At 36.7% G+C, this 26,888-nt stretch overlaps 1 protein-coding gene across 23 annotated transcripts in view; it reads left to right on the forward strand.

Annotated features, from left to right (window-relative positions):
• Positions 1–26,888, forward strand: part of Hdac9 (histone deacetylase 9) — an 857,477-nt gene that overhangs the window by 361,577 nt on the left and 469,012 nt on the right. For 21 of the 23 annotated variants that reach the window (XM_046463549.2, XM_058585330.1, XM_058585328.1 and 18 more), the window contains one exon: positions 22,771–22,833. In XM_046463549.2, coding sequence (XP_046319505.1) covers positions 22,771–22,833 — 63 coding nt within the window. Of the gene's footprint in view, positions 1–21,874; positions 22,364–22,383; positions 22,534–22,770; positions 22,834–26,888 lie in introns of those variants that run through there. The other 2 variants (XM_046463556.2, XM_058585333.1) reach the window with 2 other exon arrangements.

Raw genomic sequence — 26,888 nt, forward strand, 5'->3', positions numbered from 1 at the left:
TTAAATTGACGTTTAATCAGAGGTGATATGTGTATTCGGTAGCTGTGGGATAGAATATTCGGTAGATGTCTGTTAAGTCCATTTGATCTATATTGTAATTTGACTCTTATGTTTCTTTATTGATTTCTGTTTAGTTGACCTAACCATTGGTGAGAAAAGGATGTTAAAGTCACCCACTAGTGTTGTATTGGGAGATATCTCTCCCTTTATTTCTAATAGTACTTGTTCTATAAAATCAAATGCTTCAACAATCTATCTATCTATCTATCTATATATATATATAGATATATATATATATATAATCCTTATATCTTCTGAATGAATTGTTCCCTTCATCAGTATGTAGTGACATTTTTCTCTTCTGATTTGGCTTATATTTGTCATATAAAAAAGGTTACACCTGCTCTGCTGTAAGATTCCATTTTCTCATAATATCATATTCCATCATTGCATTTTCAGACTGTGTGTGCCTTTTCAGGTGTGGTGAGTTTCCTGCATGTACCATATTATTGGATCTTGCTTTCTTTTTTAAATCCAATCAGGCAGTCTGTGTCTTCTATTTGGAGAAATAAGACCATTTATATTCAGGATTATTACATAAAAGTATGTAGTTGTTTCCATCATTTTATTTAGGTTATTTTGAACAGTCTGTGTTCATTACTCCCTGTCTTACTCATCTTGGATATTTGATGGTTTACTATATTCATGAGTGTCTACTCTTCTAGTGAAATTTACTCTTTCCCATGCTCTTATGGTTGGGTTAATCTTTTTAACTCTTCTAGGTACTGGATTCTCTTAAGTATTTTTTTTGTAATTCTAGTCTAGTGGTAAAGAATTCCCTTAGTTTATACTTATTGTGGAAGGTCTGTATTACTTCTTCAATTCTGAAGGATAATCTTTCCAGGTATAGTAATCTTGGTTGGCAGTTTTTTTTTATTTTATTTTATTTTTCTTCAGGACTTGAAATACATCATCTGATGTCCTCCAGGCATTTAGAGTTTTCTTGGAAATCTGTTATTCTGTTGAGTTTGACTTTAAATGTGACTTGGTGCTTCTCTGTTATCGTTTTTAATATTCTTTCTTTGTCCTGTATTATGGCAATGTAACTATAATATGTGGTGAGGAGGTTCTTTTATGTTCACATCTATTTAGGATTCTGAATGCCTCCTATATGTGGATATCCATGCCATCCCCAGGACTTAGGAAATCTTCTGCAATTATTACACTGGGTAGGTTTTCTATGCCTTCAGCACGTAGCTCTCCTCCTTCCAGTATGCTGATTATACGGCTGTTTGATCTTTAAATGTTGTCCTAGAGATCCTGTATGTTCTCTTCATTCTAATTTTTCCCCCTTTATTGCTGTCTGAATATGGTACTTTGAAAGAGTTTTCCTCAAGCTCAAATATTCTTTCTTCTGCTTGATCTGGTCTGTTGTTTAGGCTTTCAGCAGAATTTTTCATCTGACTTATTGAGCTTTTCATTTAAAAGATTTTCTATTTGGTTCTTTTTCAAAATCTCTATCTCTTTATTGAAGTGCTCATTCATTTCCTCCATTGTCTGCCTTTGTATTCTCTTTGATTTTAGTGAGCTTTAGAAAAATTATTCTTTTGAATTCTTTGCCTAGACTGTCATCTACTCCCATATTTATGAAATTCCTTACTAGAGAATGTTTTGGGAGGTGTCATATTGCCTTGTTTTTTCTCCATATTTCTTGTGTTTCTATGTTAAAATTTGCACATCTATTAGGATGAACATCTCTTCCACTTTTATGTGAATGCCTTCTAAGTAAGTAGCCTTCTCTTGATGGTGTCCTCAGGTATCAATCTGTTTAGTGTTGAATTTTAATGCCAACTTGACTTCAGAGTGTAGTTTCCTTTTGGCTTATTTGGCTGTGATTAGTGGATTTTGATACAATATGTACTTTGTCAGAGCCTGAGGGACCCACTATATTTGTAGGTCTCACAAGAGTGGGAAATCCACTGTGTATGGTGACGCATGCCTGTAATCCCACCAACTGGGTAGGCTGAGGCAGGAGGATCTAGAGATTAAAAGCCAGCCTCAGCAACTTAGCAAGGTCCTAAGCAACTTACCAAGACCCTGCCTCTAAATAAAACATAAAAATGGGCTGGGGATGTGGTTCAGTGGTTAAGTGCCCCTGGAGTCAATCCCTTGTACTAAATAAGAAAAGCAGGGAGAGGGATGAGGGAGGGAAGGCAGGAAGAAGGAAAGAAAGATGGAGCCCCTCTGATAATTCAGGCAGGTATAGTGTAGACAGTAGCAAATGTGAGGTGCATCCCATGTGGTTACTCCTGCAATGGGAATGGAAGCCATTAAAGGATATTGGGGTTTCCTTGGGCTCTGATGATATTAGCTGTGTTACTTGAAAGCAGTTTTTCTAGTGAACTTTCCAATCATGGTGATGGGACTGGAGCTTTTATTCTCTGTTTAGACATAGGTGCAGCTCCATTTATTGCACAAGGAGAGGGAGGGGCTGGTGTCAAACCTTCCATTGTGGCGCTCACCTCTGTTCTTTTCAGCAATGTGTCATCTGATAAGGTGTGGGTGTGATCAATGTGAGATCACTTGTAGGTGCAGTGCATGCAACAATTGTGTCATTTCTTTCTGCTGTTGCTAAAGAGTCAAACAATAACCTTTGTTTATTTATTTTTATGTGGTGCTGAGGATCAAACCCAGTGCCTCACATGTGTGAGGCAAGCGCTCTGCCTCTGAGCCACAATCCCAGCCCCTATTCTCCATTCTTTAATTTGAAGTATCTACCAAGGTTCAAGGGACTAGGCTGTAGCTGGAGCAACGTACAAATCCTTCTTGCCAGGCTAGAGCTGTAACCTAGTTTCAGAGTACCCGATCAACTCATCCAAATTTCCCCAGCACTGGGAAGGAGGAGGAAAAAATAATATAGACTAAAATGTTAAAAATTAATAAAAATTAAATTAATGAACTTTTAAAAAGAAAACAAGATTTCAGGAGAAAAGTAAAAAAAAAGGAAAAAGAAGAAAAAAATTTCAAGGAATAAAAAGAAAAACGAAAGGGAAATCAGGAATAAAATGAAAAGGGAAAAAGAAAAGTCAAGTATTAAAAGGGAGAAATAAGAAAGAGAAACAAACACAAAACAGCAACAATAAAAGTGTATTAATAAAAAATAAAAATTTCATCCCCTCCAAGGTGCTTCAGTGAGTGGGTAAGAGCTGGGGCTCCCCAGATGAAGATTCTCTCTGGAGTTATTTGAAAGCCCTGAAGATTCTCTTCAGAATTAAATGTGATGAAGACTATTACCTTTGTAGGGCAGGGATAACATTGGCTTCCAAAAGTGGGGAGAGGCTATGGAGTCCCAAAGATCTATGCAGTGGGGGGATGGCAGCAGGTTCCTAGTGCTCCCGCGCACAGGATTCTGGTATTTCCAGCCCTGACTCCCAGTGAAGTCACCCATAACTACTCATTCCTCTGGACTTCGAAGACTAGCCTACAGAAAAACCAGTTCCAAAGGGAAGTGTTTTCATTCCCCCAAGCCCCACAGTCTGTTGTAATGCCCCATAGAACTCTGCTAGTTGTGTTAATCTCTTCCCTGGGCTGGTCTGACTCTCAAGGCTGCTGCCTGTGCTAGCCAGTGCAGGTATATTGCCATGGGGTCCAAGAGACAGGAAAGTGCAGGGGCCTCTGAATCCCACAGAAGTAAGCTTAGACAATAAGGCCCTTCTGAAAATGGCTCCTACTTAGAGCACTGCGAGAAAATACTGGGAAGTGCTGATAACTTCTTCAGATCCAGTTAACTATGCAAATCCAAGGTCTTTTACCTGTTAAGACTGTTATTTCTAGAGAGTGCTGAATGCTGTGCCAGTGGCATTTACTGGTTTTCTCTTTCACTTCTACTCCTACAGGGGAGTGGGGCACCCCCTATTCTCCCTAGTGTATACCCATGTGATTTGTGCTGGGGCACCCTTTTACCTCTATTCCACAGTCAGTCTCTTGCTTCCTCTAAGTCTTTGTCCATTGTTGAACTCCAGTGTTTTCCCCTGGTTGCCCCCTCCCAATCAGCAGCTATACTCCATTTGTTTTGATTCTGTCTCAGGGAGAAGCAGACAAGTGCTGGTGCCTCTAATTCATCACCTTGATTCTCCTTTAAGGGAGTTTACAGATGATCAGTCTGGTTTACTGGGACACATATTCATCTAACAAAAATCAAATAAAAATGTTAAGTAAGTAGGGAATAGTAAAGTATAAGGTGTTGTTGGTTCATATGTGAATTTTTGCTAGACATGAGAAAACCCAAAGAGTAAAAATACAATCATAACCTTCAGTAAGAAATGAAAAGGACCAATGGGCACCAATGGGCTGCTATATTCCAGCAGTAGCAGTTACAAATATGTTATGAGAAATTAAAACTCAAAGTATTCAATGAGTCTCTCATGCACATGCCCAGCCTGGCCAAGATGTTGGCCCATGGCAGGAGATACTTCTAATGTCCATGTGAGGTGCAGCCTCCTGCCACAGAGCTCCACTGGCCTCAGCATTGTCTCAGCCCCCCCCCCCCAAGTGTTCCTCCTTATCTGTGTTATTTACTGTTTTGTGTATTTGTCCTTCCACTGTGGGACCTCTAGCCAAGATGAGCTGTTGGGCTTTTGGGGGTGTGCAGTAGGCTGGGGAAATTCAACTTATTCCCTGATTAATAATTATGAATATTTATAATAATATTATTATAGGATAATTATGATAATGATGAATATAGTAGTATGGTTACAACAACAGATTTCGAACAGTTTTCCAATAGCCCTATCATCTATCATCCAATAAAGTTGTTTCTCAGAGTACATGTGTACCAGAATATGAGTTTTAGCTGGAACATGATTGTTGTGTGGTAGCTACATGCGTGAATGGCTATTGTTCTCTAGTTTTCTTCATGGAGTTCAAACACCATAAATAATGGACTTGACTTACTTAGATATTACTTTTGGGTTCATGAAATGAGTATACTTGATCACCATGCTGCTATTGTAAATGCTGGATGCTTTGGGACAGTTTTACTCTTTATTGAGTATCAGAGTCTTTGTCTCCAGTAGCCAAATACTGTTGCCACAGCATACATCAGAATATCTAGAAATTTCCTTTTAATTCAGCTGTTTGAAACGAAGATAATAAAACAGTTTAATGTCAATTTAATAAACTGCTTATTTTCCTGCATAGTTAGAGAAAACACAATCATATATGCAAATGATAAATCCTGATATGAATCTTCAGTTCTTACCTCCCTGGAGTTAAATCTATCTAGATTTGTTTTGCATAGTATGCTATAGTTGCTCTTCTGAGTTAGCCACATCATTGACTTTTAACTGTTACCCCATCACATCAAGAGCCTTGTTATTATTTGAAGAAAAATTATTCTGTATTCTGTAATTGCCTGTGGATCACTTTAAGTGCCAAGTCTTTGTCACTTGCCTTTCTAAGAGGGCTTGTTTTCCTTCTAATATTTCAGCAAATACCTGTTGTAAGTTGTGTATTCCTGAGGAATGAGATGAGCATTCACCCATGATCCTCTGTACCTCTGACTGCACTGCATTTTCTCTACAAAGTTGATTCTGTTCTTTCTGGCAAGGTAGAGGGGCTCTGAGCCAAAACCAAGGACAGGATCATGGTTCCCCACCATGCACTGTCACACTGTCAAAGGGTCTCCTTGGCTGCTTCACTGTAGGGATTTCTTTGTAATAATTTCCCCCATATGTGAATACTGTTTGTATTTTTGTCTTGGTATCAACTACTTTCCAGCAATAATGTTTATGATATTATTATACTAAAGAAATCTTGGAAATGAATATGATACAAGGCTAAAAAATCATATTGAAGAATTAAGAACACGAATCCTGAAGGAAACACCAATCAAACAATGCCCTTATTCATGTATTTATTTTTTATTTTTTTCTGGAGTCACATGGCATACTTTTACGAGTACAGTTTTAGGAATCCAAGGACATGATTTTTCTTCATAGGCCATAGATTAAAGCAGTATGGAGGGAGTAGTGACACTTAGATAGACCTGAAATTCTTGTTTAGTCACAGACCTCTCTGATCATGCTAACTCTGCTTGAATACTGAATTTACTTCTACCCATGAGCCTTTGGAAGAACCACCATTTGTCAGAGCAGACAGTACTTGTTGTTTAAATACTGTAATTGCCTGTGGGTTGTATTAAGTGTTAAGTCTTAAAGTGTGTTGCTTTATAACAGGAACACATCATTAGAAATGTGCCATACGGTGATTTTGTCATTATCCAAACATCACAGTGTGTTTGCACAAACCTAGATGGTAGAGCATTCTATACACTTAGGCTGTATGGTGTAGCCTGTTGCTTCTAGGCTATGAACTTGCACAGCTTGTTACTGTACTAAATACCATAGGCAATGATCACATGATGACATATGTGTATCTAAACAGAAAAACTGCAATAAAAATACATAGTAAAAGATAAAAAATGGTGTACCTGTATAGGACCCTGATCATGAATGGAGCTTTTGGGACAGGACAGGAAGCTGACCTGGGTGAGGCATTGAGCAAGTGGGAAGTGAATGTGAAGGCCCAGAGCATGAAGGACATTAATGAACAGTGAACATTTAGGACTCACTAAATTTACAAAAGCCTATACTGTATTATGTACTGTACGTGATTGCTTATGCTATCAGAATTACTACAATCATGTGAGTAACGTGTTGCACTGTGATATCACTAAAGTGATAGGAATTTTTCCTCCATTATTATGTTATGGGACCACCATCAAAAATATGGACTGGCTGGGTGCAGTGGTGCATGCCTGTAATCTCAGCAGTTTGGGAGGCTGAGACAGGAGGATCTCAAATTCAAAGCCAGCAAAAGCGAGGCACTAAGCAACTCAGTGAGACCCCGTCTCTAAATAAAATACAGAATAGGGGTGGGGATGTGGCTTAGTGATCGAGTGCCACTGAGTTCAGTCCTTAGTACCTCCCGCCCCCCGCAAAAAAAAAAAACATGGCCTGTTATTGACTGAAATGTCCCTATATGGCATGTCACAGTATGATGTAACTTTTTTTGGGGGGAGGGGTAGCTACAATGGATTGAACTTACGGATACTTAACCACAAAGCCACAGCCCTGGCCCTTAAATTTTTTAACATTTTATTTATTTTTTAGTTATGGCTGGACCTTTATTTTATGTGGTGCAAAGGATTGAACCAAGTACCTCACACATGCTAGGGGTGTGCTCTCCCACTGTGCTACAACCCAGCCCATCTCCTGCCCTTTTTAAGTTTTATTTTGAGACAGGGTCTCACTATGATGCTTAGGGCCTTGCTAAGTTGCTGAGGCTGGCCTTGAACTTGCAATCCTCCTGCCTCAGCCTCCTGAGTTACTGGGATTGTAGATATGTGCCACCATGCCCAACTATATGAGGAAACTCTTAAAATTTTTTTTTTTAAAAAGCAAATGCTAATGTCTTGCTTCACGGCAATATATATATTTTTTTAAAGTAATGGTCACAAATGTTACTTTTACCTCTGCTGCAGTTTTCCCAGTAAGAAAATTAGCCAGACACTGAATTATTCATTTGATATATACTACAAAGAAAGATGAAAGAAGGAGAAAATTTTATGGAAACTAATGGGTAAGAAATATATTCTTAGCTTTAGGGTAAGAAGAAATTTGACTTCTGATTTCTATGTGAGAAAACTAAAGCATCAAACACTCGTATTTGAATGAACGTCTCAAGGAATAGGCAATGATTGTTAAAATGAAGATGATACTTAAAAAAATGGAAAGGACATTTGAGAAAGCATTGATAGATAGTCTGGATACAGTAATTTTGAAGAACCAAAAGAAAAATGAGGGCAAGTTTAGGAAAAGTAAATAAAGAAAAAAAATCAACACATAAAGGCAAAGTGGAGATAATTTTCACCAACAATCTGTTTGATAATGGATTTGTAAAATGTGTCAGCCAACATTATTGTTGTCATGATCACAGGAAAATCCTAGAAAAGAATGTGCATGGAATGAAGAGTGTCTTCATCGTTCTATTGTGGTTTGTTATTCAGTTCACCCCATGTGAAGAAGCTTAACTCTGGAATATTTAAAATTGCCTCTGGATAGATGTAGCAATTTCTGGGAGACTTTTTTTCCCTTGGACATATGCAGTCATTAAAATTTATACAAATCAAGTTAATTCAGTCTTTAAGTTTCAATTTTTCTAAAACCGATGCTACATAGATAATTTATGAGAATTCAAAGTTACCAGATTTTATTATCAGAGAAGCAGATATCATAACTATGCATACGTTGTTTTAATGACACAGATTCAAAATTTTGAGTATCAATTTAATCTTGCTCTTTCCTATCAAAGGATTTGAATCATATATATTTGAATGTCTGAAAGCCAATAGATTCTATTTAATGTTTCTCAGTTTCTCAAGATGTTTTAAAAGATAGTTTATGATCCATTTGCAAATAATTTTTAAAATTTGGTTATAGTTGTTACACTTTAAATAAATTACAGTGATAGGTTCCTTATAATAGATCTTGAAGGTGATTCTGGGTTCTCTTTTCTCACCCCCATATGAATTTAAGCTTTCATATTTTTTAGGCAACGTTACACGTACAGCTGACCCTATTTAGAGAGAATGTATATTTTAAGTGAAGTTCAATCACACAGGTTGTTGAATGTCATTTTCTACCAATGTTTCCCCTTTTTATAAAGGGGATACCATTGACTCATTTTTTTAATTCCTCATCTTTTAGCCCTCAGAGTATTAATTGCCTCTAGATGTTAGCTTTCCTTGGTAGGACTGGGTTTTGTGAAATCAATATGTAATTTTTCAAATAGTTAAAAAAAGTAGTAAATTTTAGTCCAATTAAGGTTTGAAATTTAAAATAACTGAAATTGGCCTCCATCAGGTTCCTTCTGCTTATAGTCAGGGATATTGAGAATTTCCTCCAGATATGACCAAAATAAGAAGACAACAGTCCCCAGTTCATTACAGGACCAGGAACTTCAGGTGAAATAACTAATGTTAGTATATTGATTTTTTAATTTTTTTTTAAAATTTTTTTTTACTTGTAGTTGAGCACAATACCTTTATTTTGTTTATTTATTTTTATGTGGTGCTGAGGATCGAACCCAGGGCCTCGCCCGTGCTAGGTAAGTGCTCTACCACTGAGCCACAACCCCAGCCCAGTATATTGATTTTTAAATAAACCATCCCTGCCATCTGTAAAGAAAATATTAGTTGGGGAATGGACTGGGTATTGAGGATATTCCTATGATATGAGTAAATGCCAAACATAGATGTCATTCAGTGTTGACTATGAAGGTTCTGGTTCTTGTGAGTGTTGTTATCCTGTTCTGTTCCTCATGTTATGTTGCTAGATTTGGCCTCACAAATAGAACATAGCAAATAACCTAGCATACGCCATAATTTTCTTATTTATCATTTTGCAGTTAGGAATCAGTGAGTTGTTGAATACTCATGGCTTATTTAGCAGCCTGGAAAATAATATTAATGTGATGAGAATTTCCATTCTAATCTTTCTTATCTAATTTCTATTTTACCTCAAATAGAGGAGTCTATTGATTTTCACATAATGTTTTATGAAGTTTATAGGTGATCTTGATAAATACAAATTATCTTAGTTCAGAACTCAGAAACCTAAGTAGGCCCTCAATTATTCAGTTCTTAATTTACATACAAATACTAGGTTACAATAATAATAATAACTACTGTATATTGAGTACTATTATATTCTTATCATAATGCTAGAAACTTTAAAATTACTGTTTCTAAATATTAATGGTATACTGCAAGGCAGATGTTAAAACCCCATTTATAAGATGAGAGGGTTGTGACTCAGAAAGGTTAAGTAATTTATCCAGTTGTGTAGTTCATAACTGCCTAATAAATGACAGACACAGAAATTAGATACTTTTTTTTTTCTGAACCCAGAGACATTTCTCCATACAACATGCTACATTATTTGGAAGGTTTTGTGATTGTCTTTCATGTAAAAGATGCATTAATTCTCAGGAATCAAACCTAAATTAGTATCTGAAGCCAAAGTGTCCATATTTTCCAGAATATCTCTCTTTGATCTAGAAAATTTAAGAACTAAGTGCTCTATTTCAAAAGGATTAGGCCAAGTACTGTATCTGAAAAACTGAAAAGAGACCCTTCAAGTCAATTGGAATGTAAGGTGGAACTCCTTTTAACTGGAGCTTCGATAGTGTTAAAAGAGCCATATCCATATGTCCTGTGGAGGAACTGTAATAGGAGCCAGCCTGCCCATTAGACAGAGCCACAGAGAATCCTAAGAGCATAGGAACAATAGTCAGGATTTCAAAAAATCTTTTTTTTTAATATTTTTATTGTAGAAATTGAGATATTTTAAATAAGTTCTCTGGAATATTGTATTTCTAATTGCTGTGTTAAATCCTAGAGAAAGTAAAGCATTATAAAGAATCTGATTTCCCTGTGTTTTATATTGATGATATAAAACTTATTATGTTATAAAATAGTCCTGAAAAGTATTGTGTATAATACAATCATCATCCTGTGACCAGGGGATGGTGGTAGCTATGGAAGGTCAGCTCTTCTAAGGAGGAAACCAAGTCCAAAGATGAGATTAGAGGAAGAGTGGTAGATGGAATGGGGAGAGATGGTGCAGAAGACAATAGAAATTATGTGCCTGAAGTTTGGTTTTGAAAATAACTATGCATGGAAGTGTATTGATATTGAATGCATCATGTGTATGTATGTAGATTTGTGTATATCCATTCAATCAACACGAGTTTAATACTCATTGTTTTCTAGGCAGTGTAGAACAGGCACATAAATAAAAGACCTTTCTCTGTTCAGTGATTGCTGAGGTCTTTTGTGGGGAATAGACATGTAAAGAAACTGTTCAAATATTCTGGGATTTATGTCACGACTGGAAAACAGAGTTAGGTTTTCTCATTCATGGTTACTGAGGCTAGGGAATGCTTTCCAAAGGAGAAAACTCTGCCACAGGACCAGCATGCTAGCTTCATAAAAGAGGTTCGAAGCATAAAAATTAACTAGTGAGTTTTAAAATTAAAGAGACACATTCTCCTTACCTTTAATGCCCAGCTTCTCCTAGCTCTGGCCTCTAGCCACCTAATGTGGTGGTGAGGTTAACACAAGAGGAGAGAGAGAAAGAGAGAGGAGGGAGGGAGGGGGGGAGAGAGAGGGAGAGAGGGAGAGAGGGAGAGGGGGAGAGGGAGAGGGGGAGAGGGGGAGAGGGGGAGGGAGAGGGAGGGAGAGAGGGAGAGGGAGAGGGAGAGGGAGAGGGAGAGGGAGGGAGGGAGGGAGAGAGAGGAGAGAGGGGAGAGAAGGGAGAGGAGAGGAGAGGAGAGGAGAGGAGGGGAGAGGGGAGAGGGGAAAGGGGAGAGGAGAGGAGAGGAGGGGAGGGGAGGGGAGAGGAGAGGGAGAACACGCCAGGGAGTGAGCTTTTATTGGGGAACAAAAAATTCAAGGGAAAATTCCATCCAATGAAGGTGGGGCGGGGGTTTGGGGGCAGCATTCCAAGGTCAGGGTCAGTGATTGGTCTTCGGGTCAGTGGCCAGGCACACCTCCACACAGACAAGCCCTTGCACCTGGAACAGGGTGGGGAAGGCTCTGACACAGTTATGTCTAAGTGCCTCTCACCCAGAGAGGGAGGTAACTCAGATCACGTGCGAGAATGGCTTCCCACAGATAACCTTTTGAACCAAGATTTGAAGAATGAATAGATTTTATTACTATTAGCTCCCAAGAAGACTATACCAGCAAGGGCTGCTGTCTCCATTCTGTGAACTTACCAAATGCAAAGAGATTTTTATATTAGATTAAGGAGAAAGAAATCCTGGAATATGCTGCCTATAAGAGAGAGCCATGTCTAAAATGAAGGTATGGAAAGGATGGAAAAAAAAAGGGGGGATAGGAAGGTTTCTACCAGGCAAAATGAACAAAAAGAAAATGTGTTGTACTAATTTTATAGGCAAAAAGAATTTGAATAGGCAAAAAGGACATTATATACTAATAAAATGAAAAAGAGTTGACCAGATAGAAAAAGAGGGATAAAAACTCTGGATTATAAGAATAGCAGATGTTAAAGATTAGAATAATGAAGAATTTGTGTTGGGGGGAGTCACCAGTGCATCATGTCTATTGTGTAAGTTTTGAAAAGAAAAAAGGTTGAGCTGCTAAGTCAGACTGTGGTCAGAACTTGAATGGCCTTGGAGCCCTTCCCCTCTGCTCTTGAAATGACAGTTGTGAAATGGGACCAATTCTGTACCAATGACTCCATATCACTGTGGGACATGGACAATTGCAAATGTGTATAATTTAGTTATATGCCTCTGCTATATATATATTTTTAATCTCTCACAAAAGCATATAAACTGTGTTTTAGGTACATTCTATTTCTTAGATTTGGTATTTGTCACCTGACTAGATTGAATTATGAAGTCAGAATTGAATAGCAACATTAAAAAATATGCTAATTTCAGAGGCAAGAATTCCAGAATTCTGTCAGTTTAACTGGGTGACCGGTCATGGCATGGTCTGGTGAATATCACACTATCATTTATAGTAACAAATACATGAAAAGATTTGGGTTGGTTTTATGATATCTGCTATATTTATATCAGCTCATAGAAAACTAGTCTTATCACAGGTCTAAAGGGTAGTATTTATCCGTATTCTACACATGACCGAATTGATTTTTGGTGTTCAGAATCCCATTTACTTCTAAATGTTAAAAGACTTATTTTGTAGAATAACAGGAACTTACACATTTGATTCTTATCAAGTGGTAGAGATCAGGATGCTAATACGATTTAACTGGACTTGCAGAATTTTTATTTTCATAGCACTGCAGCCAAAAATAGTGTACTGTGTTGAAGTTGAAATTTCCTTTAAGAGCTTCTGATCCCATAGAGAGCTTGTGCATACAAGCCTTAGTCAACATAGATAGGTTAGTCAAGGTTGATTCGTATTTCAAAGTACATATTCACTAAAGAAAGGTGATGTCTCATTATCAGTATGAACCATTACATGCCATTTATTTTTTTTAATTGGTTGTTCAAAACATTACAAAGCTCTTGACATATCATATTTCATACATTAGATTCAAGTGGGTTATGAACTCCCATTTTTACCCCAATTTCATATTGCAGAATCACATCGGTTACACATCCACATTTTTACATGATGCCCTATTAGTGACTGTTGTATTCTGCTACCTTTCCTATCCTCTACTATTCCCCCTCTCCTCTCCTCCCATCTTCTCTCTCTACCCCATCTACTGTAATTCAATTCTCTCCCTTGTTTTTTTTTCCCATTCCACTCACAACCTCTTATATGTAATTTTGTGTAACAATGAGGGTCTCCTTCCATTTCCATGCAATTTCCATTTTCTCTCCCTTTCCCTCCCACCTCATGTCTCTGTTAAATGTTAGTCTTTTCCTCCTGCTCTTCCTCCCTCCTCTGTTCTTAGTTGCTCTCATTATATCAAAGAAGACATTTGGCACTTGTTTTTTAGGGATTAGCTAGCTTCACTTAGCGTAATCTGCTCTAATGCCATCCATTTCCCTGCAAATTCCATGATTTTGTCATTTTTTAGTGCTTCGTAATACTCCATTGTGTATAAATGCCACATTTTTTTTTATCCATTCATCTATTGAAGGGCATCGGGGTTGGTTCCACAGTCTAGCTATTGTGAATTGTGCTGCTATGAACATCGATGTGGCAGTATCCCTGTACTATGCTCTTTTAAGGTCTTCAGGGAAAAGTCCGAGAATGGCAATAGCTGGGTCAAATGGTGGTTCCATTCCCAGCTTTCCCAGGAATTTCCAAACTGCTTTCCAAATTGGCTGTACCAATTTGCAGTCCCACCAGCAATGTATAAGAGTACCCTTTTCCCCACATCCTTGCCAGCACTTGTTGTTTGACTTCAAAATGGCTGCCAATCTTACTGGGGTGAGATGGTATCTTAGGGTGGTTTTGATTTGCATTTCTTTGACTGCTAGAGATGGTGAGCATTTTTTCAGGTACTTGTTGATTGATTGTATGTCCTCCTCTGAGAAGTGTCTGTTCAGGTCTTTGGCCCATTTGTTGATTGGGTTATTTGTTTTCTTATTGTTTAATTTTTTGAGTTCTTTGTATACTTTGGATATTAGAGCTCTATCTGAAGTGTGAAGAGTAAAAATTTGTTCCCAGGATGTAGGCTCCCTATTTACCTCTCTTATTGTTTCTCTTGCTGAGAAAAAACTTTTTAGTTTGAGTAAGTCCCATTTGTTGATTCTAGTTATTAACTCTTAGATTTAAAGATAAGAACCACATGATCATCTCTATAGATGCAGAAAAAGCATTTGACAAAGTACAACATCCGTTTATGTTCAAAATACTAGAAAAACTAGGGATAACAGGATCTTACCTCAACATTGTAAAAGCTATATATGCTAAGCCTCAGGCTAGCATTATTCTGAATGGAGAAAAACTGAAGGCATTCCCTCTAAAATCTGGAACAAGACAGGGATGCCCTCTATCACCACTTCTATTCAATATAGTTCTCGAAACACTGGCCAGAGCAATTAGACAGACAAAAGAAATTAAAGGCATAAAAATAGGAAAAGAAGAACTTAAATTATCACTATTTGAGGATGATATGATACTATATCTAACAGACCCAAAAGGGTCTACAAAGAAACTACTAGAGTTAATAAATGAATTCAGCAAAGTGGCAGGATATAAAATCAACACACATAAATCAAAGGCATTCCTGTATATCAGTGACAAATCTTCTGAAATGGAAATGAGGACAACCACCCCATTCACAATATCCTCAAAAAAAATAAAATACTTGGGAATCAACCTAACAAAAGAGGTGAAAGATTTATACAATGAAAATACAGAACCCTAAAGAGAGAAATAGAAGAAGACCTTAGAAGATGGAAAAATATACCCTGTTCATGGATAGGAAGAACTAACATCATCAAAATGGCGATATTACCCAAAGTTCTCTATAGGTTTAATGCAATGCCAATCAAAATCCCAAGGGCATTTCTTGTAGAAATAGATAAAGCAATTATGAAATTCATATGGAAAATCAAAAGACCCAGAATAGCAAAAGCAATTCTAAGCAGGAAGTGTGAGTCAGGCGGTATAGCGATACCAGATTTCGAACTATACTACAGAGCAATAGTAACAAAAGCAGCATGGTACTGGTACCAAAACAGGCGGGTGGACCAATGGTACAGAATAGAGGACACAGAGACCAATCCACAAAATACAACTTTCTCATATTTGATAAAGAGGCTAAAAGCATGCAATGGAGGAAGGATAGTATCTTCAACAAAGGGTGCTGGGAAAACTGGAAATCCATATGCAACAAAATGAAACCGAATCCCTTTCTCTCGCCATGCACAAAAGTTAACTCAAAATGGATCAAAGAGCTTGATATCAAATCAGAGACTCTGCACCTGATAGAAGAAAAAGTTGGCTCTGATCTACAAATTGTTGGGGCGGGCTCCAAATTCCTTAATAGGACACCCATTACATGCCATTTAAGCAAAAGCAAGGATTTCTGGTTCCTGCGTACTGATACCTACATTTAGGAATATATACTACATTCATTAATGTAAAATGATGTTAACTTGCTTAGTTGTCTTATGTGAAATGTTAGTTTCACAGTCACAGAAATATTGTATGTACAAAATGTTGAAAATCATGTTAAAAGTTTCTCAAGTGAATTTTGAAAGAGGGGGAAATTGGATCTGAAGTTCAGAATATTGAGAGGAAATAATAAACTCAAAGGAATTCACCAGTTGAAAGCAGAGCATGTGGACACTAGCCAGTGCAACTGACAACTAGACTTTTCTAGAAGCTCCGCCATTGTCGCCCATTACTAGATACAATATTGCAAAGTGGGGCTATGAATGCATTTTATATTAGTTTCTTAGTGTCAATGTCTTAAATATCTCACGAGAAAGATATTTTATTTCTTGGTTCACTCAAGTTGTACAAGATGACAATCATAGTTGAGGAGACCATGCAAGATCATTTATCTTATAATCTTTCCACTGGATATTCTATGTGCAGGGTCAATGATAAGGCAAGAGAAAGGCAATGAATTAAAGAGTAATTAAACATTACATGATTTCATCAAAGGATTGTTTTTCAGATATGAAATTTTTATTGTGGTTTACTTATTATTGAATTGGTGTTTTAATAAGAAACTATGATAAAATGCAAAGTAACAAGGAAATATTAGCTATCAAATAGCACATTAGGGACTTACTCCAGATCAGTAGGTACTTAATAGCATCCCCTGGAGAAGAAATCATTTGTCATTACAGAAGTATTTATTTTGTGACATACTACATGCCAGATACAACAGGAAGCAAAGAGACTAGCTTTTCAAGTTGATGAATGAAGCTTTTATGGCTATGAATAAGGAACTCAATATTTAATCAATTGCATAACTTATTTTTTTAAAATTATACAGTCCCTTAGAAAAGGAGATGAGTAACAGCTTCTCAGATATTTTAATCACTGCAGTTAGAGGTTCACAGAAGGGCATTTTCATTGTTACTAGTTATAGTAATAATAGTTACCATTTATTGAATGCCTGTTTGTTTGCCAGGTATGATATCATTCTCTGTAATCCTCCTAACAACGCTACAAGGTTTATTATTTTGAATCCATGGTTATAAATTCAAATTTAAGGAAGATTGAAATAAAATCTGTTATAGAGTTTCTTATCCCACTGTATGGTCATTATCCTCTAAATCTGAAAATCTTCAGTATTTCTTCTAAATCTGACGATTCCATGAAATTAGAGGCAGGGACATCCCTCTATGCATCTATATCTTCAGAGCTCGCTCTGTAGTTATGAAATAAATGTTCAATATATGATTAACTGACTTTCATACAAGAAAAAAACAGCTTCCCTTGGTTCTCTCAAAGGACCATTAAGTTTTACTTGTCCCTCTAATTACAGGACCATGCATTACTATATTGATTTCTCCCTCTGCATTGGCTGCTTTGAGCTGTAAGTTGCCCAAGGGCTGATGGATGGGCAAACACTCAGAAAAATAGAATCTAGAACAGAGTGGCTCAGCTGGGAAGAGCAGTGGACACATGCCATCATCTGAGTGTAAAATGCTGGTCTCATTTTGCAATAGGCAAAGATCACTTTCTGGTGTTGCTCAGTCTCTTTATATTTTGAATATTATTGGCATTGTTTTTAGTCTCTTACCTAGTTTAATTATTTTCATTTTTAAAAATCGTTCTCTAATAATACTTGCTAATTTGAAATTGCACCATAAAAGATATTTTATCCATCTATATTTTTAGCCATCTAATTATTGCTTTGGAAAAGATGATCTAATCTTGTAGTTCTCAAACATTATTTGTGCATCAGAATCACTTGGAGGGCTTGTTAAAATACAGATTCCTTCCAGAGATTCTGATTTAGTAGTTCTGGGGTAGAGCCCAATAAATTTCATTTATAACAAGTTCCCAGGTGACCCTGATCCCCTGTAATCTCCTAAAAATAGAATAAGTCATGGATCAACATTTGAAGGAAAGAAAGAAGAAATTCACTTCAAGCAAAGCAAGGCCTGTGACTCTAAAATTTTTGTTATTGTTGATTTGTTTTGTTTCTACGTAAAACAGGCTCCCTGAAATTTCATTTCAGATGTATTTTCTCAAACTACCTGCTGATGGGACCAGACATGCTTTTCTCAGCTGAAAGCCATTTGATGACCAATTAGGATTCTTCAGTGGGGAATAATCACTTATGAATGCAGTATCTTCTATTTAGTAAGAATGGGTGCTGTTCCTTTAAGAAAGAGAAAATTCAGATAAATAAGCTAACTACCAAGCAAAAGTTACTTTATCATTCCCCTTCCATCCTGTTTCTTGGGGGTCTGAGAGAATTAACCCTGTTGATTGTAAACAAATGTGTATAACTTTATTGCTGTTAACAGTCGTTGGAGAAATGTGAGGACCAGCAAAGAGAGAGTGTTGGTGAATGAGTGAATGGAGGATACTAGTTATTGATGAGTAATTTGTAGCTTTCTTGTAAAGCACAGTTCAGTATTTCAAGGAGACAAATTTTAAAACTTTATAGAGTCCATAATCATAGGATTTGGCACTGCATGAAAAGTCTGTTTTATTGCACACAAACAGAATATATATTGTGTGGTAATATAAATCACATTATACTATGTGCCTTGCTTCTCTACAGTGGGGTCTTCAGGTATTACTAAGACTGATCTGAAAAACAGATATGAAGATATTTCTGTAATAAGAATTTTAATACATTTTTTATTTTTTTAACCTACATACTTGCATAAAAAGAATTGTAATTATCATAATTTTTAAGTAATATTTCATGTTAGGATTTGATTCCCATTCCTACTTTCTAGTAAATAGAGAATGTGGATTTTTGTTTTTGCTTATTGGCCTTTTTTAACCTGTATACATATAAAGTATATATTTAGATCAATTTCAAAATGCTTATTAAACTGAATTAGAATTTATTATATTGAATTTTTTTTAAAACCACCTGTTTTAGTTAGCTTTTTCAGTGCTGTTATCAAAAGACCGGATAGAACAATTGGAGGAGGAAAAGTTTACTTGAGGGCCCACAGTTTCAGAACTCTCAGTCCATAGATGGCTAGCTGCATTCCTTAGGGCTCAAGGCAAGGGAGAACATCATGGTGGAGGAGTGGGGTGCAGAAAATAGCTCCGGACATGGAATCGAGAAGAAAAGAGAAAGGTAAGGGGGTAGAGCTGTGTCAAGGATGACAGGACAGCTCCACTCTCCAGGGACAAAATATATACCCCAAAGGCACAACCCCAATGGCCCACCTCCTCCAGCCACACTCTATCTGCCTACAGTTACCACACAGTTAACTCCTATCCACAAATTAATGCACTGATTATGTTAAAGCTCTCATAACCCAATTATTTCATCTTTAAACTTTCTTGCATTGTCTCACACATGAGCTTTTGGAGGACACTTCATATATAAACCATAATACTACCCTTCTATTTTAGCTTGACATTTATATCAGTTTATTAGGATTCATACAAAAGAAAATGTACGTCTTTTTCCTCAAATCAGTAAAATTGGTTTAATAATCAAATTAATCACATATCTTTACCGATATTTTGATGGTATAAGAAAAAAAATTAACATTCTTAATATTTAAGCTTTGGATAATGGAACTGTGGCAATCAGCATCGTTGGTGGTTGTTTTGAAGATGTTTATATTTCTTCCCAGAGATAAGTGGATCTATTTCACAATGTGTCCAATATCTTTTCACACTGAGTAATTTTTCATTATCAAGAGTTAAATGAGAGACAAGACTGCTAATGAAAAACAATGCTGAAGGCATGTAGGGATGAAATGTTAATGAACTTCAAGTTGAAAACTTGAAGAATACACATTAGAATGCCCTTTCCCAGAATTTCTGAGAAATTGGAGATACTCTTCTGGAACTTTCTTCAATTTTCTTTTTCTTTCTTTTTTTTATGACTATAAAAGCTTGGAGATACTTTTTTTTATCAATTGCAGTTTTATGGTGTAATTGAACAAAATGGCAAAGACATATAGGTATATATTATGATTTTGTTATCCTGTATATATTTATCATGATTTTTGTATATTCTGTTAAATACTTTGACACATTTAAACAGTGATTCTATTTTTCATCTGTAGATTCTATTAAATTTTATTCTGAATATCTCAGGTAATTATTTGCATCATTTTAGTAAGGGGCAAGATGGCCGACTAGAGAGCATGAATGCTAGACCTGCATGGTTAATTACCTGGGTTACCTTTAGCAAGCCTCTTTAGGCCTGACTCCATTAGAGAGAAAGATTGAAAGGGAGGGAGGGAGGGAGGAAGGAAGGAAGGAAGGAAGGAAGGAAAGTAACTAGCGAAGGAGATGGATAAAAGCTTGATTGTGCTGATTTTTTTCACAGTGTATGCTGTCTCAACTCATCTGATTGTATATTTTAAATATATACAACCTTAATTTATCAAATATACCTTAATAAAAATACTTATTTATAATTAAAAAATATTTTTTCGTTGTAGATGGATATAATGCCTTTATTTTTACATGATGCCAGGGATTGAACCCAGTGCCTCATGCATGCTAGGCAAGTGCTGTACCACTGAGCCACAACTCTGGCCCCTAAAAATGTTTTTTTTTTTTTAAGTAAAATGAAAAAACAGAATTTTGCACTCCCAAATGTAAATCGATATAAGTGGAACTTCCCTGGTTGAGGGGACAGCCTCATCTGGGCAAAATGAGGCAGCTTCCAGGTACCCTTACATCCTGCAGTGGTTTCCTGAGGCAGACTTTGAAGATTATTGTGGCCAACCTCCCCACTCTAACCTCAGGTTTAGAATGCTATATGTGATCACTATATAAATACATCATCCACAAGGAAAATTATCAGATCCACATTATTTCTATCCCTTGAATTTTACACATTAAAATTGAATTTTAATTCTTCATGGAAAGCTTATTTGTAATATCAGATGGAATCAAATAGTTTTTCCACTGATAGGAACATAAGATTTTGTTGTTTAACTTAAGTCAAATGCAGTTTGAAATAACTATTTTTTTAAAAAAATCTTATAACTCACCCGTCTAAGTTTGCTTTTTCAAGAAGTGGGATATTGAACAGAAGTTATCTATGAAAAAAGAGGAATTCAGCAGTGGGTTCGCTATTAAATAATTTAACTATTTTTTTTTTAAGCCAAAATTCTATGAAAACTTCTTTGCTTTTCCTTGTCCCATACCCTAGGGTTGACCAAGTTTTTCTTCTGTCAGATTGCTCTGAGGACCTTGCAACAATCTGCTTTTCCTCTTTCTTTCCCTGATGCTACTAATGCCTTAGGAATTGTATTTTTCTTGCTGATCTAGTTTAGAAAAGCTTCCATGAAGAGTGAAGAGCTTCAGTGACCAGTGGATTATACTTTTGTGTTTGCCCTTGGGAGCGGTTAGATGATGGCATTCCATTTTGGGATGCAGAATTTATTTCTCACAGACACTGATATAAATGTACACCAGAGACTGTAGAACTTTTATTCTACCTATTGTAGTGCATTTACCTTACAGGTGAATGTCACAATGTGTGCTGGTCTGGAAATCTATCAACTATCATAAATGCTATTCCAAAGAAAAGTGGCATCTATATTTCAGGCAACCAATGTATAGATAAACCCAGAATATTCATATTTAAGTACTAAATATACTTACTTATTTATCGACAGGTGCACAAACATGGTAATTCTGCATCCATAGGAAAGTATCAAAATTTTCTTTTCCTTTTTCAAGTCAATTGGATTTAGCTTAAGAGAGTGAAAGACGGAGAAATTTCAGATCTTAGCCATCCATGGTTTTATGTTTTTGTTTTTTAGATAGAGTAGGAACTGGATGCAATAAAATTGACAGGTGGTACTAAGACCACATTAGGATTCGTGAAATGGACAATTGCCTTACATAAATAGCAAGTAAAAAAATCAAACCAGTCCTTCATAAAAATTTTATTCTGGAGTGTGCTTGTTTTCCGAAACTACCTCTACTAAATCTCCTGTCAGTGCTGAAACTAGAAGGCAGAAAAGCTTCTAGTGCTACAGCCAACTGCAGTGTAGCCAGAGAAACAGGCAACAAAAATAGAACACCAGGATTGCTGTGCGTGGGTGAGGCAGAAACCACATTATGAGCAAAAGCTTCCAGTATTATTTTAGAACCAATACAGAGCTCTGCACTTCTCTCTCTCTCTTTCTCTCTCTCTCTCTCTTCCAAAAACACATACTACAAAAATAAAATGAAATTAAATGTATGTGCATTTGCCCTCTTTGAATTATGATTCTTAATTTTTTTCCTTGCCTTCCTTTGGACTCAAATCGCCAGTATGAAAACAGTGTGTAAAACGAGCTTGGAGGCAGGAAAGAGTTAATTGCTTTTAAGGCCCTGCAACAGAGAATTATGGTTTGAAAGATAGAGGCTGGACAGCTGGGTTTGCTGGGGTATTTTTAAATGCATTAATGCAGGCTCCAATCACTCGGCCATGCTTGACCTATTTTTGGCTCAGGCCGACCATTGTTCTATTTCTGTGCCTGTGGGCCATGCTGTTGTTGATTCATATGCAAATGGATTATCACTAGCTTTAGCCAACTTGAGCTGAGAGAGACTGAGAAAGGGAAGAGAGACACACACAAACAGATACAAGGGCACCGGCTGGAGCCACTTGCAGGACTGAAGGTTCTTGCAAGGAAACCCCTAGCAGCCTGAAGAACTATAAGCCAGGTTTAATTGGTTTCTTTTTCTCGTGGGTAGAGTTAATATTTTGCTACTTATTCTGACAAAGAAATAACCCCGAAGCACATTCCTATTTCCCACCTGCTTCTAGTTTCCTGGATAACCTAAAACTCCAGAGAGCTATAGCATCCACTCTGTCCTTTCTGCTTTGCACACAGGTTGGTAGCGGGGGAAAGTGTCCAGGTCTTTTTAAAAGTGTCTGTCCGTCTGAGCAGAAATGAAATCATTGTCGAAGTTGATCCTCTGCCGCTTCTCCTCAGGGAGGAGGGAGGACCAGCCAGGGTAGCTCCTGGGGCCAGTGCACTGAGCAGTGATGAATCTTTCATGTAGCTGAAGTAAGAGTGATTGGAATATGCTGCAGACAATTTACGAGAGTGACTCTTGTTTTTCCTCAGATGGGGTGGCTGGACGGGAGCAGCTCTTGGCTCAGCAAAGAATGCACAGTATGATCAGCTCAGGTAAGATCCTCTTTCATAACTGAGACCTTTTATGTTTGAAAGAGGGCTGGCTTGGGAAATGCAGCTAGGAAAAGCACCTCTCTTCAGAAATGACTGCTTTTTCGGTTTGATGTTGATGTTTTCTTGGTGCCGCTGTAGGGTTTAACTTAGATCCCTTCCATTACTGTTTCTGTGCATATTCCGGAGTCTGTTTAAGGAGGCTGCTTCTGAATGAAATTGCAAAGTATTGCTTCAGAAGAAAGATGAGAGTGAGATAAGTAAAATGTAGTGGAAGGTGTTTTGCCTTACTATGCAACTAGAAAAAGGAGATTCGAAGTGATTCTAAGCATATGCTAACAGGACTTGAAAATCAGGTAAGTTCATATTGGGGCTTCAGTTTAAATTGCAGCCTCGGCCAGCCTGACAATTTTATATTTACAGTGTGCATACAGAGCACATCTATTTATAGACCTACCTTCTGAAATGTGTTTGTCACAGAGTTTTAAAGGTAGTTTTTTTCCCCCCCTCAATGTGGCTTTTTCTCCTCAGCCCAGAATGAAACTGTTTAGGATGAAATAAAATTATTATTAGTAGATGCTTATTTTAATTGTTGTCAAAAACATTTGGGAAGTCTAGCATCGTCAGGCAGATGCAGTGGCATACACACATATAAATGTGTTAGAAGCAGGTGCAACATTTTAAAGGATAACAGGAACAGATTCCAGTTTCTTGTTTTTCTGTGTGTGTGCTTGTGCTCTCAAAGATGTGCTGATGGGAAATGAATCTTGTCAGCTTTATCAGTTTATATTTGTCAAAAGAGCATATTCTCCAGGAAATGTTATTTACTTGTAATTATTGCTTTTTGCATTTATTTCTTATTACTAATTCAGATTTTGGGACTCTTTGTTTCTGTTTTCTTCTGAATGCTTCTACCTAAATTGGCTTAAAGTTCTTCCTCAGATCTGCTAAGTTCCCATGTTGGTTTAATTGTAATTACAGATCACTGTCTAGCTTTCCATGATAAGAATGTAACATAAAGCAGCCTGTACACTGTGGGGCTAGGCGTAAAAACAATCAATATTCCACAGGTTGGTAGGGCAACTGCTTTGGCGCTAACACACCTTCTCATCTATGCGTATCCTGTTTGAAGCAAATTTTCTTTAAAACTCTGGTAGTCACATTGATTTTAAGATCCTTCTGTTGGTTCAGTCTTTTCATGAAATCAGAATAAATCAATTTTATACAGTTTTGGTGTTTATACACTTAAGTGACAGGAACTATACTAACAAGTTGTGTCTGCTTAACCAAAGTAAACCTACCAGAATTACATTAATTTATTATCAGAGTGAAAGCTGACGTGAACTTCTGGACAGGTCAGCAGGTGTATCTCAGATGGCAGTTGTCACTTATATTAAATATTAAAATATATATTAATATATTAATATCTACTTTAATTATATTTTTAAAATACTGAGGGACTCATTGAAATTAACTCTTTTTGCTATTTTTTCAGTACTATGCTATATCCTTCTAGTCTTTGCCTCTAAGTACAAGTTTGATATTTCTTTCATATGGCGGAAACACAGCCCTGCCTTCCACACAGGTTGGCCGCAGGTGTTACTAGCTTTGCCAGTTCTCCATGTCTTTGATCATCACACACACCTGTACTTCCATTTCAGCTGAAATTGTCATTTCCCTGACTCTTAGTGATTTGTACTCAAAGCGATGAGATTTTTAACAGGGAAGTGCTTGAGATTGTCCATGCTGTTACCTTTTATACCAGAAGCAACACTGAAGTACTAGCTATTTTTTTATATATAATATATTTTTAGTTGTTGATGGACCTTTATTTTATTCATTTATTTATATGAGGTGCTGAGAATTGAACCCAGTGCCTCACACATGTGAGGCAAGTGCTCTACCACTGAGCCACAACCCCAGCCCTGAAGGACTAGCTATTAAATGGAAAACGATGTAGGTTAATATCAACTCTCAAACCTGTTTGTAAATAAGGAAACTCTGTGTTCTACTTACTTTGGAAATTTGAAACATAACTGCATCCTCCTGATGATGTTGTATGGTATTTGATTTTATTTCATATAGTATGTCCTTGAATGTAATTTACTCAATCTATATTGTGGATTTTCTGTGAGGCACTGGTTCTCAGAGTGCCCAAAAGTGTTCTACAAAATGTGATGCCTGGAATCTATCCCTAAAGTATCTGTTTTCATTAGTGAGAGCCACAGTATGGACTTTGGGGTTTTTAAATCTCCCCAGCTCTTGCAACCTTCAGAAAACTGGCCTCGGGTAGAGAATGGGTGATGAGGATGGTGAACCAGCATCAGTAGGGTCTGCCCTTTGAATTCATTGATGAATTAGGGGCTTGCTTGTCTTAATTTTCTCACCGATCTTGTTCAGCTTCCTCTTGGACCAATGGCCTGGTTGTGATTTGTAGGCCAAGAAGTGGATGGAGTCTTTGAATCTGAAAGAGAGAAAAGATACTTGGCTGCAGTGCAGAGTTTTGGAGAGAGCCCTGTCCTAGGAGCTTATTCGCACATGAACTCCATTGCTAGCCAGTTGTATAATGGATTTGTTCATCTTCAAAGTGAAGAATAATTGTGTCCATCTCCTGATCTCTTAGCATTCTTATTAAGGTTCAGATATATCAGCATGTATTTAAAATGTCTGGTACAATTATTAGTATTTTTACTGATTGAAACTAGGATCCTCACTCTTCCATGCCATGTTCTACCAGATGAGTTAGATTATAGGTCACATGGGGAAATTAATTTTTATTCCCTAACCAGGTTTCTTTAGCTATCATATAAATCTATTCTTTCTTTGGCTATCTTGGTCTGATAAGACTAGTCCTTTTCTTATGTAAATTGTGTCTGTACTTTTGGATGGCTTGTGTGTGTGTGTGTGTGTCTCATGTAATAATAAAAGACAAAGAGGTTGAAGGGGATGTAATCAAACAATGAAATCCCTATGGAAGTTTTCTTGAGATTAATTATTTAAAGATTTTAGTTTTCTTGTATAATTGTCATTAGCAGTTACTTCAGAGTTCCCACTTAATATTTTAATTCTGTTGGCCATTATGCATTCTCTCTCTCTCTCACACACACACATACACACACACACGTGTATGTGTGTGTGTGTGTGTGTATGTGTATATATATATATATATATATATATATATATATATATATATATATATATATAAAATCCAGCATCTTTTATGTTCTATTGGATTGCAAATGTTGTATATGATTGTACTTTTTCCTAATATGGTCCCAGTGATGCTAGATAACTTGGGTGAGATTCAGATGTTGTATAGAGAGTTCTATAACATAGTCTGTGAATATCTTTCTGTTAAAAATTTTTATAATAGTGAATCTTGGAATTCACTATGATTGACACATTTTTTTCCAAGTACATCTCCCCTTTTGTGGTCAGCGTGGGCCAATGTAAGTGATAACTGTGACAGAAACTGAAGCATATACAAATATTGATTCAGGTCTCTCAGCAGGCGCTGGCAGAAGCAGGGGTATTTTCCTGTTCCCAGGCATGCTGCCTAACATGTTGGACTGCAGAGCTGTCCACACCGTACTGGAACAGTTATTATAAAGGAATTTCCTAGAGTTTGTAGAGAACTAATGTCAGTTATAATAAGGGACAACTCAATTTTTCGCTATGTATTCTCATTTTAATGTATGAAACTAAAACATTTAACTCTAAATCCTAAAATTTTTGTTAAAACATGTCTTTACTTTTCCTTAATCCTTTTGTTCCTTGGTGTATGGTATGAGAAGAAGGGAACATATTGGATTCAATCATTTATGTCTACTTGAAAAGCACACTCTAATTATGAAAATATAAGTCTAAGAAATGCCACTGTCATGTCGAGAATCATGTCTAATATTCCCTATAATTACTGTTTTGCTGTTCTCTAAGTCAGATTCTTCACTTATAAATCTGTTACCAATTGGGATAATTGATAGATATCAATCAAAAACTAATTATAAACAGGTCCATTGAGAATGGGGGCAAGAATGTTTCATAATTCTGAGGATGAC

Source organism: Marmota monax, unplaced genomic scaffold (genome assembly GCF_021218885.2).
Source record: "Marmota monax isolate L192 unplaced genomic scaffold, Marmota_monax_Labrador192_F-V1.1 WCK01_AAM20220418_F8-fsc00057, whole genome shotgun sequence".
Lineage (NCBI taxonomy): Eukaryota > Metazoa > Chordata > Mammalia > Rodentia > Sciuridae > Marmota > Marmota monax.